The following is a 15,482-nucleotide window of genomic DNA, read 5'->3' on the forward strand; positions in this document are numbered from 1 at the left end:
TGATGAATAACCCTTACTTAAAAGTACGTTACTGCAAAGGATGGCAAAAATTCCTGAAATACTATCGATCTTACCCTCCCTCCGTTCATGCCACTCTCCCGCTGCAGCGAGGTCGGAGAATTTGGTGACCAGCCAAATCTCCATTCACTGCAGCGGGGTGGGAAATCCGGCAGTGTGGACGGTGAGAAGATTCCATCTCATCTTTTTTTGTAAACGTAACGGGGGTGGAGGAGCTGGATTTGCCAACCATAAACTCAGCCAAACATCCTGGCAGTGTTTGTGCAGAGACATGATGCTAATCCAGTTATAGTTCAACACAACAGCTGGAAGAGAGAACAACATGTAGGACTGGCCAGTACGTTGGACGTTCCTGAGGTAGACTTCCTCCAGCAGCAGATTGAGGATTCTACATTCAAACTCTCAAAGCTTCCTCAAGCAACAGCGCAGTCTGGAAGGAGGATGTCAGCGGGAAGCCAGAAGTGAACGATTTGGGTAATTTTATTTCCCACAGGATCAGCCAGAACTATTTATCTGAAAATAACTGTGCTCTTTGACTGTCTGGTAAAGCCTCTCAGGTAGCCAGCTGGATGATTTTGAGGGATTTGCATCCAGTTCCACTTCATTCTGCCCTCTCGCACTTGCCCCGCTCCCTTTAGCCCATCATTAGCAGCTCTGCCTTCAACAATCCAGGGCCTCAGCTCTGAAATTCCCTTCATATGATCATAGAGTGCGGAAGAGGCCCTTCGGCCCATCGAGTCTGCACAGACACACAAGAAACACCTGAACTCCCACCTAATCCCATTTACCAGCACTTGGCCCATAGCCCTGAATGTTATGATTTGCCAAGTGCTCATCCAGGAACTTTTTAAAGGATGTGAGGCAACCCGCCTCCACCACCCTCCCAGGCAGAGCATTCCAGACCGTCACCACCCACTGGGTAAATAAGTTTTTCCTCAATCCCCTCTGAACCTCCTGCCCCTCACCTTGAACCTATGTCCTCTCGTGACTGACCCTTCAACTAAGGGGAACAGCTGCTCCTTATCCACACTGTCCGTGTCTCTCAATCTTGTACATCTCAGTCAGGTCGCTCCTCAGTCTTCTCTACTCCAACAAAAACAACTCAAGTGTACACAACCTCTCTTCATAATTTAAACGTTGCATCCCAGGCAGCATCCTGGTGACTGTCCCCTGCACCCTCTTGCTAAGCTTCTTTTTGTTTTTCTCTCCTTAGAGTTATGACCCACTTCAAAATCTTTGGCTAAGAGTTTGGTCGTCAGTCTTAACGTCGCCACTGTTGGCTCGTAAATATCTCCCAGGAAGCATTTTGGGACCATTTACCCCATTAAACAAATGCAAGTTGTTGATGCTCCAAAGCAAATATTGTAAACAATTTCACTCAGATATTTAAAACGTCTGATACAAATACAAACTGGTCATTTTCATAAAATTGTGCCAGCACGGGGGGCCATTCAGCCCGTCATGTCTGCACTGGCTCTCCAAATGAGCAACTCACTTAGTGACATCACGCTGTGGTCTCCCAACACAATCTGAGTTTCCAGGTGACTTTTTGAATGCCTCAATTGAACCTGCCTCAGCAGTGCATTCCCGACCTTAAAAATCTTCCGGGGGAATTTTCCCACTCCGCCTGCCAGGGAATTGTAGCGGGCGGGACAAGCACCATGCAAAGGTTTGTTGATCTTGGACGAGATTTTCTGATTTTGGGGCGAGCTCAGCTGGAAAATCTGGCCGTCTGTGTGAAAAACTCTTTCCCACATGTTGCTTTGGCTTCTTTTGCCAACTACTCTGGGCGGCACGGTGGCACAGTGGTTAGCACTGCCGCCTCACAGCGCCAGGGACCCAGGTTCAATTCCTGGGCTTGGGTCAGTGCCTGTGCAGAGTCTGCACGTTCTCCCCATGTCTGCGTGGGTTTACTCCGGGTGCTCCGGTTTCCTCCCACAGTCCAAAGATGTGTGGGTTAGGTGGATTGGCCATGGTAAATTGCCCCTTAGTGTCAGGGGGATTAGCTAGGGATAGACCCCGGGTGGGATTGTGGTCGGTGTAGACTCAATGGGCCGAATGGCCTCCTTCTGCACTGTAGGATTCTATGACCCCACTTTAAATCTGTGCCCTTTCATTGTCAATCCTTTCATGCATGGGAACTATTTCCCCCTATTTACACTGACCAGTGTTAGAATGTAACGGGTGATGACATTGGATCTGTTGTAATGTGACCAATGGTAACAAGCTGTAAGTGTCAGCTGACCCAGTAAACCATGGAGCCAATGACAATAGGAAGTGATGATCAGCTGACTCAGCATAAATTAGAACCTGTTGGGAATTGTGGGGAACTTGGGATGGCCCAGGACGAGGCCCCAAGTTTGGAGTAATGAAGTTTCTTTATTAAACCTTTTCTTTGATTTATAAGTTGGAGTAAGTTTTGTTATATTTTTATTGTCTACGCTGGATAAGTTCCTTCTGGATCAACATCCCTCAAGATTTTGAATATCTCCACCCGATCTCCTCTCAGCCTCGTCTTCTCGAAGAAAAACAGTCCCAATTTCTCTGATCTTCTGTCGTCATAATGGAAGTTCTTAATTCTGGTGAATCCTTCCCGTACTCTCTCCAATGCTTTCATATCTTTCCTAAAGTGCAACAGCCAGAACTGGACGCAATGTTCCAAATGTGGCCAAACTAGTGTCTCAACAAGGTCAAAATAACCCCCTTGCTTTTATACTCTACTATAATGGCCTATTTGCATTTTTTTTTAATAACCTGTAACTTGATCTAAAAATCACCGTTACTTACAGGGGGGGCGTACTCCGCGGCCAGTCCTGGTTCCTGCAATTTCATTCCCATTTGTGTCCACACACCAACAGCTTTCTTGGTTATAGAGACACTGGACTGGTACATAGTTCCCATGAGCATCACACTCAGGGATGTAATAGCCAGCAGGCCTGGGTCCTCTTGGCTGTAAAATGCTCCGCATTTCGTCCCTGCGACGCTCACACTCTGTTTTCTGGGTGCCTGTTGAGGGACAAATAGAAAATGCATCAAACTTTTTGAGTGCACACGGAATGGCTCGCTAGCCAGTTTACGGCAGGTCAGGATGTTTAAATAAATCCGACAAAGTAAATCAGACAGGTTACGTTTTTTTTTTGATCCTTAATGACTTGCCTTACCGACTCCGTCCTGGTAAAGAAAGTTGGTAGACAGAAAGCATCTGCCAAACAAATCAGCCAATGGAACCATTAAGGAAGGTCCATCTCCCAATCCATTCTAGTCAACACTCGAAGAGTAATCATTATCATAGAATCCCTGCAGTGCAGGAGGAGGCCATTCGGCCCATCAGGTCTGCACTGACCACAATCCCACCCAGGCCCTATCCCCATAACCCCACATATTTACATTGTTCATCCTTCTGACACTAAGGGGCAATTTAGCACGGCCAATCCACCTAACACACACATCTTTGGACCCGGGGAGGAAACCAGAGCACCCGGAGGAAACCCACGCAGACACGGGGAGAACGTGCAAACTCCGCACAACAGTGACTGAGGCCGGAATTGAACCCGGGTCCCTGGCGCTGTGAGGTAGCAGTGCTAACCACTGTGCCGCCCAAAAATAATGGCGCCCAACGTAGACCTGATAGAGTCTATAAAATTATGAGAGGAATAGATAGGGGTGACAGTCAGAACCTTTTTCCCAGAATTGAAATGTCTAATACTAGGGAGCATGCACTAAAGGTGAGAGGGGAAAGTTCAAAGGATGTGAGGGGCAAGTTTTTTTTTTACGCAGAGAGTGGTAGGTGTCTGGAACACGCTGCCAGGGGGGTAGTGCAGGGAGATACGATAGGGGCGTTTAAGGGGCTTTTAGATAAGCACATGAATGTACAAGGGGTAGAGGGATATGGACCAAGGGCAGGGGGAAGGGATTAGTTTAATTTGGTGTCATGTTCGGTACATCATGGGCCGAAGGCCCTGTTCCTGTGCTGTGCTCTTCTATGTTCTAAGGAAAATAATCAACCTTCAGCCTCTCCAACACATCGACTTTATAATTTCTCATCCCCCATCCAACTCTCCATGCCCACCATCCTCCAAATGGGTAATGAAACACCAACAGTGTCTTGGTCAAAGCCATCAAGCACTGTGGCTTGCTGATTCCTTCCACCCACCTCTCCCACTCCCACCCACCCAGCTCATCATCTTTTGGGGTTCCACTTATACCCGTCTATTCATTCAGATCCCACCACACTATTGAAAGAAGAGCAGAGCAGGGCTCCCTGGTGTCCTGGGTACAATATTTATCCCACAGTCAACAGGACTGAAACAGATGGCTGAGAAAGGGAATTAATGCAAGTCACTTCATTCTTTAAATGGACTCATTATGCATTCGTGGTTTTTTCTCCCAGGATTCAATGGCCACAGCTTTCTGCTCGTAATCCCACCCGAACAATTACGCATGAGCCCCCCCTTAGCAACATGTCTGCAAGGACATCCGTATGACACCCTACTCTAGCTTTCCATCAGCGGCCCACAACCTGTTAGCCCACCCTTTAATGGCCTGACCAGCATCAAGTTCTGGATTAGTTACAAATTTCTTCGGACAACATTAGGAAAATAAAAACCCATCCTCTCTAGCTCCCAGTCATAAAGTCACAAAGGTAGCCTCCATCGAACTCCCAGTAGACTACCGAGCCCCTCGAGTCGTTTCTGTCATCTTAAATCGGCCTCGCAGGTGGAGGATGCGGTCAAGAAGGCGGACGGCGTACTAGCCTTCATTAATCGAGGGATTGAGTTTAGGAGTCGGGAGATAATGCTGCAGCTTTATAGGACCCTGGTTAGACCCCACTTGGAGTACTGCGCGCAGTTCTGGTCACCTCATTACAGGAAAGATGTTGAAGCCATTGAAAGGGTGCAGAGGAGATTTACAAGGATGTTGCCTGGATTGGGGGGCATGCCTTATGAGGATAGGTTGAGGGAGCTTGGTCTCTTCTCCCTGGAGAGACGAAGGATGAGAGGTGACCTGATAGAGGTTTACAAGATGTTGAGAGGTCTGGATAGGGTAGACTCTCAGAGGCTATTTCCAAGGGCTGAAATGGTTGCTACGAGAGGACACAGGTTTAAGGTGCTGGGGGGTAGGTACAGAGGAGATGTCAGGGGTAAGTTTTTCACTCAGAGGGTGGTGGGTGAGTGGAATCGGTTGACGTCGGTGGTGGTGGAGGCAAACTCGTTGGGGTCTTTTAAGAGACTTCTGGATGAGTACATGGGATTTAATGGGATTGAGGGCTATAGATAGGCCTAGAGGTAGGGATATGATCAGCGCAACTTGTGGGCCGAAGGGCCTGTTTGTGCTGTGGCTTTCTATGTTCTAATGGCTAAGCTACACCTCAACTCACATCATGCCCACCTTTGCTCTTTATCCTTTGCCAAACAAAATCTTTCTATTCTAATCCAGCTAAGATAAAGACCAATATTCCATTAGCCACAATTTTCATAGAATCCCTGCAGTGCAGGAGGAGGCCATTCAGCCCATCGAATCTGCACCGACCACAAGCCCACCCAGGCCCTATTCCCGTAACCCCACGTATTTACCCTGCTAATCCCCCTGACACTAGGGGCAGTTTAGCAGGGCCAATCAACCTAACTTGCACATCTTTGGACTGTGGGAGGAAACCGGAGCACCTGGAGGAAACCCACGCAGACACGGGGAGAATGTGCAAACTCCACACAGACAGTGACCTGAGACTGGAATTGAACCCAGGTCTCTGCCGCTGTGAGGCAGCAGTGCTAACCACTGACCCTTGAGACACAAGACTGCAATCAACGGAGGTAGGCTGCCGGAACTTCTCAGCTGTTGTGAAACATAAGTAAGAGTTTTAACAACACCAGGTTAAAGTCCAACAGGTTTATTTGGTAGCAAATGCCATTCGCTTTCGGAGCCCTGCTCCTTCGTCAGATGGAGTGGATAGTGGGCAGATATCAACTCCATCTGACAAAGGAGCAGCGCTCTGAAAGCTAATGGCATTTGCTACCAAATAAACCTGTTGGACTTTAACTTGGTGTTGTTAAAACTCTTACTGTGTTTACCCCAGTCCAACGCCGGCATCTCCACATCGCGAAACATAAGAACAGGAGTTTGATCCCATCAAGTTTATTCTGTCATTCAATGAGATTATAGCTAATCTGTGACCTGACCCCATATACTCGTCTTTGCCTATTATCTCCTAAACAAAAATTTATTAATCTTAGATTTAAAATTAACTTGATCCAGCATCAACTGCTGTCTGCAGGTCAGAGTTTTAAACGTGCACCACTCTTCTGTGTAAAAGAAAAGCAGAAAATGCTGGAATAACTCAACAGGTGAGCAGCACCTGCAGAGAGAGAAACAGAGTTAACATTTCAGGTCTGTGATCTTTCATCAGAATATCCAGCATCCACAGCATTTTCATTCCTGCAAGTCCTGCCCTCACTTTTAGACTTTGTCTCCTAGTCCTGGACTCCCCAACCAAAAGGTACAGTTTGTCTCTACGAACCCTAGCTGTCCCTCCTTAATATCTTGGGAACATCGGTCAAACCACCCTCGAACATTTTAAATTCCAATTAATACAACCCAGGGTTCGTGCAACCTCTCCTCGTAATTTAACCTTTGGAGTCCAGGTATCGTTTTGGCAACTCTGCCAGCTTTACACCTTGCAGCAGAGTTTGGGAATGGGAAAGTCAGCTTTGAATTGGGTGAGTTGGTAGGTACGCAGTTCTGCAAGGGAACAAGTGTAGAGCAGGATCGAAAAAAAGTCAAAGCAACACAGAATCATAGAATCCTACAGTGCCAAAGGAGGCCATTTGGCCCATCGAGTCTGCACCAACCACAATCCCACACATTTATCCTAGCTAATCCCCCTGACACGAAGGAACAATTTAGCAGTGTGGGAGGAAACCGGAGCACCCGGAGGAAACCCATGCAGACACGGGGAGAATGTGCAGACTCCACACAAACAGTGACCCAAGCCGGGAATCGAACCCGGGTCCCTGGCGCTGTGAAGCAGCAGTGCTAACCACTGTGCTGCATACTGCGGATGCTGGAGATCTGAAATAAAAACAAAGTGGTGGAAAAACTCAGCAGGCCTGGCAAATGTCTGTGGAGATACAGAAACAGAGTTCACATTTCGAATCCAGTGAAACTCTTCTTCGGAATGGTCAATGTCAAGCTCTATAGTGTGAAGCTGAGAGAGCCAACATGCCCATGTTTAAGGATCCACCCATATTAGGGTAAGGCTAGATCCCTTCTCCAAAATCTTCTCCTTTCGTCTTCCCTACTCCTGCTCCTGTTTCCAGGAACTGGTGCGTGAGAGTGAAAGCACCCAGGAGCTGGAGCACAGTTATTACCCAGCCGGACACGATGTTTGGTTATTCTCTCCTACATGAGAATCCCCTCCAGTTTCCAGACATGTGGCAGTTTTCATCTTCAGCCGCAGTCTGGACTGCAGTCTTGCTTTATGTTTACAAGTTGTTAAGCTCTGGAACCAATTAACTATTGAGTACATCAGTTAACAGCGATGACTTGTTTCTCCACTCACATCATATCCACAGACCTTCTGCAGATGCTCTTTAAGGTTTCTTTGACTGTTTTGTCCGGATAAGAACCAGCACTGTACAATCAAAGGTTGATCAAGGTCAAAGATGCAGCTGGAACACAGCTCCAATAGGTAGTTAACCACACATTGGCAGCCAAAGTAACCAGTGGTTTAATGGCACTCAGTGTTATCAATGTATAAACCATCCAGCAACTTGTACCACGGAACCATCCCCTGAATGGCGAAGCGCCAGCAATTGCTGGGTGATCTGTTCTGTGCCGCTGTTTGACTTGTAAAGGTCGCAGCTGCCCATCAACCTCCCTGAGGGTTTCAGGAAGTAATCGCAGCTTTCACACTAATTATCCAGTATACTTGCTGCACATACATAAGCTGTGCCGACAAGACCCTTTTAACGGGAAACATAAAAACTACAAACAGGAGTGGCCATGACAGGGATGGGGGCTGGGTGGGATTGTGGTCAGTCTGGACTCGATGGGCCGAATAGCCGCCTTCTGCACTGTAGGGATTCTATGGAGTCATTTGGCCCTTCAGCCTACTCCGCCATTCATTATGATCATGGCTGATCGTCCAATTCAGTAACCTGTTCCTGCTTTCTCCTCCCCATATCAAACAACAAAGAACAATACGGTGGCACAGTGGTTAGAACCGCTGCCTCACAGCGCCAGGGACCTGGGTTCGATTCCCGGCTTGGGTCACTGTCCCTGCGGAGTCTGCACGTTCTCCCCGTGTCTGCGTGGGTTTCCTCCGGTTGCTCCGGTTTCCTCCCACAGTCTGAAAGACGTGCTGGTTAGGTGCATTGGCCGTGCTAAATTCTCCCTCAGTGTACCCGAACAGGCGCTGGAGTGTGGCGACTAAGGAATTTTCACAGTAACTTCATCGCAGTGTTAATGTAAGCCTACTTGTGACTAATAAATTTTTAAAAATTAAGTACAGCACAGGAACAGGCCCTTCAGCCCTCCAGGTTTGTGCTGACACATGACGCCTTTCTAAACTAAAGACCTTTTGCCTCTACGCAGTCCATATCCCTCTATTCCTGCCTATTCATGTATCTGTCAAGATGCCTCTTAAACGTTACTATTGTATCTGCTTCTACCACCTCCTCTGGCTTTGCATTCCAGGCACTTACCACCCTCTGTGTAAAAAAAGCTGCCTCTCACATCTCCTTTAAACTTTCCCCCTTTTACCTGACACCTATGTCCCCTAGTAATTGAAATTTCTATCCTGGGAAAAATATTCCGACTATCCATTTTATCCATGCCTCTCTTAACTGCGTAAACCTCTATCAGGGCACACACCCCCCCCCCAGCCTCTGGTATTCTAGTGAAAACAACCCAAGCTTGTCCAATCTCTCCTTATAGCTAATATCCTCCAAACCAGGAGGTATCCTGGCAAACCTTTTCTGTACCCTCTCCAAAGCCTTCAAATTCTTCTGGTAGCATGGCGACCAGATCTGTACACAGTATTCAAAATGTATTCCAAAACTGTTTCCATTAGAATCATAGAATCCCCACAGTGCTGAAGGAAGCCATTCGGCCCATCGAGTCTGCACCGACCACAATCCCACCCAGGCCCTATTCCTGTAATCCCACATATTTATCCTGTTAATCCCCTGACACTACGGTCAATTTAACATGGCCAATCCACCTAACCCACACATCTTTGGACTGTGGGAGGAAACCGGAGCATCCGGAAGAAACCCACACAGACACGGGGAGAACGTGCAGACTCTGCACAGACAGTGACCCGAGGTTGGAATTGAACCTGGAGCCTTGGCGCTGTGAGGCAGCAGCGTTAACCACTGTGAGGCAGCAATGCTAACCATTGTAAGGCAGCAATGCTAACCGCTGTGAGGCAGCAATGCTAACCGCTGTGAGGCAGCAATGCTAACCACTGTGAGGCAGCAATGCTAACCACTGTGAGGCAGCAATGCTAACCACTTTGAGGCAGCAATGCTAACCGCTGTGAGGCAGCAATGCTAACCGCTGTGAGGCAGCAATGCTAACCGCTGTGAGGCAGCAATGCTAACCGCTGTGAGGCAGCAATGCTAACCGCTGTGAGGCAGCAATGCTAACCGCTGTGAGGCAGCAGTGCTAACCACTGTGAGGCAGCAATGCTAACCACTGTGAGGCAGCAATGCTAACCACTGTGAGGCAGCAATGCTAACCACTGTGAGGCAGCAGCGTTAACCACTGTGACGCCCCATAAATAGTTAAAATCTGCTTTAGTGCCTATCTTGTGACATTCTGATAGCTACATTTTATAAAAGCAATTTCTGGCTCACAGTGGAGGCAAACAGTAACTTATAGCCCCAATAAAAAATGTATTGTAAATCATAATTGAATTTATATAAGATAATTGCAGTTTTTAACAAGGATTTTCTGTTTAGCTGCCTAATCTGGAGTCAGGCAAACTGTGCTGTGTTTGTACTCAAAAACTAATTAACTTTTAACATTACATCGGCAAAGAAATGTCAAGAATTTACATTTGAATGTTTGTATCCTGTATCATGTAAGAGTGCATCTGTTTATAAATCGCAAACGGGCATATGTTCAGGTCAGTAATACTTAGACAAAAAGCAATTCTGAAAATTATTTTGCTGATATTTTATGCATTTGCTCCAGAAATTGGGTTCTTTTGAAATTGTGGGTTCAATCTCAGTTCAGAGACTTGAGCACATGATTTGAGTTTAACTTTATTTATTAGTGTCACAAGTAGGCTTACATTAACACTGCAATGAAGTTACTGTGAAAATCCCCTACTCGCCATACTCTGGCGCCTGTTCGGGTACACTGAGGGAGAGTTTAGCACGATCCAGGCTGCTACTGCAAATACAGTACGGAGTGAGTGCTGCATTGTCAGAGATGCTGTCTTCTGGGTGAGGCATTCAACTGAGTCTCCATCAGCCTGCGCAGGGATGGATACAAAGATCCCATTCTTTGGTCATTGACAGTTGGCTGTTTTTGGGATCTTACTTTGCACAAATTGGTTGCTGGATTTCTTATCTCACAACAGCAAATATATTGGAAACAATTCTTCTTTGGCTGAAAATCACTTGGGGATGTCCTGATGTTGAGAAAGACAACTGGATTGAATCCAGTTCTTTGGGAATGTACAAACTGAAGTTTAAGGGTTTTGTTATAGAGTGTTATAGTAAGAATCTATTTAAATGTGTATACTGGTGTCTTCAGTGGGTATGGGCATGCGTGAGTGACGTCACGCGGCACGGTAGCACAGTGGTTAGCACTGCTGCTTCACAGCTCCAGGGTCCCGGGTTCGATTCCCGGCTCGGGTCACTGTCTGTGTGGAGTTTGCGCATTCTCCTCGTGTCTGCGTGGGTTTCCTCCGGGTGCTCCGGTTTCCTCCCACAGTCCAAAGATGTGCGGGCTAGGTTGATTGGCCAGATTAAAAATTGCCCCTTAAAGAGTCCTGGGATGCGTAGGTTAGAGGAATTAGCGGGTAAATTAGCGGGTAAAAAAAAAAGGGATTAGCGGGTAGGGCCTGGGTGGGATTGTGGTCGGTGCAGACTCGATGGGCCGAATGGCCTCCTTCTGCACTGGAGGGTTTCTATGATTTCTATTTGTGGCGTGGGCTTTCACTGATCTAGTCATACCACGAGAGTTTAAAGTTTATTTCTTAGTGTCACAAGTAGGCTTACATTAACACCGCAGTGAAGTTACTGTGAAAATCCTCTAGTTGCCACACTCCGGCGCCTGTTCGGGTACACTGAGGGAGAATTTAGCATGACCAATGCATCTAACCAGCACGTCTTTCCGACTGTGGGAGGAAACCAGAGCACCCAGAGGAAACCCACGCAGACATGGGGAGAACATGCAGACTCCACACAGACAGCCCATTGAGCCCGCACTGATAACAATTCCACTCAGAGCCTATCCTCGTAACTCCATGTATTCCCCAAGCAGGGAATCGAACCCGGGTCCCCGGCACTGTGAAGCAGCAGTGCTGACCAACCGGTGTAACTAGCTGCCTTCAGTTCTGAGTCCATGCTGTATTGTATTTGGATATTTTTATAAGTAAAGATTGAATATCACAATGTGTCTGACTACCTTTTTGTCGCCAAGTTTCCACATCTTTTTGGTGATGTGGAGAAAATGGCAAAAGGAAGAGAGAAATTTGAAGTTCATAGTCTGGCGCTATGAAGATTTACAGAGCGAGTAGATAGTTTGCAATGCGAATGGCAAACGAGGGACCTGACCAATGGGTTTGAGAGTTTACTGGTGAGAAACAGGTTAGCAGCACCATAGTCCGGGTCTATCAGTGAGCTTTGCAACCCATGGTTTATTGGATTCCCTTGCTTCTGCTAACGGTACAATGTTTACGAGTGACTTGTTCCAAGAGTTTATGCAAAGGAATGGAATATGCCATGTGCGTGCTGCATTTTCCCATCCAACTTCACATGATTTAGCAGAACGAGCAGTTCAGACACTGAAAGGATTGAGGGGAATGGCAGGTGAGACTCTGTTGGAACTAAGCTCTCACGGTTCTTGTTCCAGGAACATATCACACCACAAACAACAACAGGACTCTCAACAGCTGAATTACTGATAGGTAGGAAGCCAAAGTCTCACTTGGATCTGCTACATCCAGATGTCAAAGGGAAGGAAACAGGAAAAGCAGGCGAGACATGACTACCGTGCTAAAAAGAGACATTTCAATGATTGTGTCTATGTAAGGCGTGGGTTTCCTCCGGGTGCTCCGGTTTCCTACCACAGTCTGAAAGACGTGCTGGTTAGGTGCATTGGCCATGCTAAATTCTCCCTCAGTGTACCCGAACAGGTGCTGGAGTGTGGCGACTAGGGGATTTTCACAGTAACCTCATTAATGTTAATGCCAGCCTACTTGTGACACTAATAAATAAACTTTTAACTTTAGATTGAATCTGGGGATGAAAGGGTTGACGTATGAATAGAGATTAAACAGTTTGGGCTTGTACTCGCTGGAGTTTAGAAAGATGAGAGGGGATCTGATCGAGGTATATAAAATTCTAAAAGGGATCGATAAAGTAAATGTAGACCGAATGTTTCCTCTTATGGGGCAGTCTGGAACAAGAGGTCACAGGTATAGGTTAAGAGATGGCAGGTTTAAAACTGCAATGAGGAGCAGAGGGTGGTGAATTTGTGGAATTCGCTGCCCCATAGTGCGGTGGAGTCGGAATTGTTGAATAGTTTCAAGAAGGAGATCGATATATTTCTAATAAAAAACAGGATAGAGGGATATGGGGAATAGGTGGGGAAGTGGGAGAGAGCAGCCATGATCTGATTGACTGGTAGAACAGGCTCGAAGGGCTGTATTTGCCTACTTCAGCTCCTAATTCCTATGTTCCTCTGAGTGGAACTAATTGGATAGACCTTTCAAAGAACTAGCACAGTCGCAACAAGCCAAGAGGCCTCCTTCTGCACGGTATGATTCAATTCTCACAGTGCAGAACTCCAGGAGCCTGGGCTGGGTGATGATCACATTGCTGGCATTTTTGGCAGGTTCGCCACAGGACGGCTGTGCACAGAAGGGAAATTAAATGAGCTGTGACTTGGATTTGGAACTCTTCTAAGCAGCAAGATTCTGGCGAATATCACACAATTATACCAAGCTGCTGAAGCAAGTATTAAACACCATCTGTTATTTCAAACCGTACACATTTGGATGTGGAAATTCCATTAAATGAAAACTACATTAAAAAAAACACCATACATCTCACCTTAATCTTTGCGATCTCAAGGATGGAATTCACTACCAGAAACTACGGTGACACAGGATGAGGATAACTTTTAGAATCACAGAATCCCTACAGTGGAGAAGGAGGCCATTCAGCCCATTGAGCCCACACTGATAACAATTCCACTCAGAGCCTATCCCCGTAACTCCATGTATTTACCCTGCGAATCCCCCTGACAGTAAGGGGCAATTTATCATGGCCAATCAACCCAAACCACACATCTTATGACTGTGGGAGGAAACCGGAGCACCCGGAGGAAACCCACGCAGACACGAGGAGAACGTGCAGACTCCACACAGACAGTGAATTGAACCTGGGTCACTGGTGCCGTGAGGCAGCAGTGCTAACCACTGTGGCGCCCTTTATCTTAATGTTTTAAATTAATAAATATTTGGAAAAAAAATTAGACGGATATGAGAGCAAAGGGTTGAAGTGGATCGGTATTCCGGAGAGCTGACTGCGCGGTGAACGTTTATGAGCATAAACATTGGGCGGCACGGTTGCACAGTGGTTAGCACTGCTGCCTCACAGCTCCAGAGACCCGGGTTCGATTCCTGGCTTGGGTCACTCTCTGTGTGGAGTTTGCACAAAGAACAATACAGCACAGGAACAGGCCCTTCGGCCCTCCAAGCCCGCGCCGCTCCCTGGTCCAAATTAGACCATTCTTTTGTATCCCTCCATTCCCAGTCCGTTCATGTGGCTATCTAGATAAGTCTTAAACGTTCCCAGTGTGCCCGCCTCCACCACCTTGCCTGGCAGCGCATTCCAGGCCCCCACCACCCTCTGTGTAAAATACGTCCTTCTGATATCCGTGTTAAACCTCCCCCTCCTCACCTTGAACCTATGACCCCTCATGAACGTCACCACCGACCTGGGAAAAAGCTTCCCACCGTTCACCCTATCTATGCCTTTCATAATTTTATACACCTCTATTAGGTCACCCCTCATCCTCCGTCTTTCCAGTGAGAACAACCCCAGTTTCAGAGTAACGTTCACCGCGCAGTCAGCTCTCCGGAATACCGATCCACTTCAACCCTTTGCTCTCATATCCGTCTAATTTTTTTTCCAAATATTTATTAATTTAAAACATTAAGATAAAGGGCGCGACAGTGGTTAGCACTGCTGCCTCACGGCAGCAGTGACCCAGCACATTCTCCCCATGTCTGCGTGGGTTTCCTCCGGGTGCTCCGTCCAAAGATGTGCAGGTTAGGAGGATTGGCCATGCTAAATCGCCCCTTAGTGTCATGGGGACTAGCTAGGGAAAATACATGGGGTAATGGGGATAGGGCCTGGGTGGGATTGTGGCTGGTGCAGACTTGATGGGCTGAATGGCCTCCTTCTGCACTGTAGGATTCTATGGTTCGATGATAAACACCCCCAATAATATACACGAGACACTATTTACCAGTCTCTACTGTTCCAATTTAAGTGGCTATCTTCTGAAATTTAGTGTTGCTTTATGAAGTTTGATGAGGTGAGAGTTGGAGTGGGTGAAATGCGTTCCTTACCTATAGGTGTGCACTGGAAGCCATCACCTTGATAGCCAGGGGAACAGCGACAGCTGAATGATCCCGGTGAGTTGTAGCACTGAGCGTAGGGATGGCATCGGCTCGACTGACACTCATCAACATCTTGAAAAAGGAAAATGGGTTTGTGTGACTGAAGGCACGGGAACACAAACAGTCCATTCAGCCACTCCAGCCTATCCTGATATTCAGTTTGATCAGGGCTGATCAGTAATTTAACTCCACCTACCTGTCCGTAACCCTGAAACAGAATCTATTAAACTCAGTTTCAACATTTTCCATTGACAATGGCTTCACCCCCAAGACAAGAGAGAAAGTGAGAGAGAAATAGTCATCCAGATTTCCACGTCCCTTTGCGCAAAGTGTTCCTTAACGTCATCTCTCGAGTGGCCGAACTCTAATTTGAGTGTTTTGACCTCTTGCTCAACTCAAAAACCAGCCGAGGAAATAGTTGCTATCTATGCTTTAATCACCTTCAGCAATTTAATTCCATCACCTCTTAATCACGTGTACCCAAGGCAAATTAAATCTAGTTTACTCTGCATAATTTAACCTTTTTGGACTATCAAAACAATCCAATATTGTTATCTCAACATCAATGGGTCCGTTTCTCTGGAAACTTATACATTTCATT

General features: G+C 46.9%; 1 protein-coding gene across 1 annotated transcript in view; it reads right to left on the reverse strand.

Moving 5' to 3' along the window:
- The window catches only part of nid1a (nidogen 1a), a 120,773-nt gene that overhangs the window by 34,563 nt on the left and 70,728 nt on the right, over window positions 1-15,482 (reverse strand). Inside the window, exons 12-13 of the mRNA XM_078213409.1 lie at window positions 14,831-14,953; window positions 2,806-3,024 (exon numbers count right to left, since the gene is read on the reverse strand). Coding sequence (XP_078069535.1) covers window positions 2,806-3,024; window positions 14,831-14,953 — 342 coding nt within the window. The remainder of the gene's footprint in view (window positions 1-2,805; window positions 3,025-14,830; window positions 14,954-15,482) is intronic.

The sequence above is a fragment of the Mustelus asterias genome, chromosome 5 (assembly GCF_964213995.1).
Source record: "Mustelus asterias chromosome 5, sMusAst1.hap1.1, whole genome shotgun sequence".
NCBI classification, from domain to species: Eukaryota; Metazoa; Chordata; class Chondrichthyes; order Carcharhiniformes; family Triakidae; genus Mustelus; species Mustelus asterias.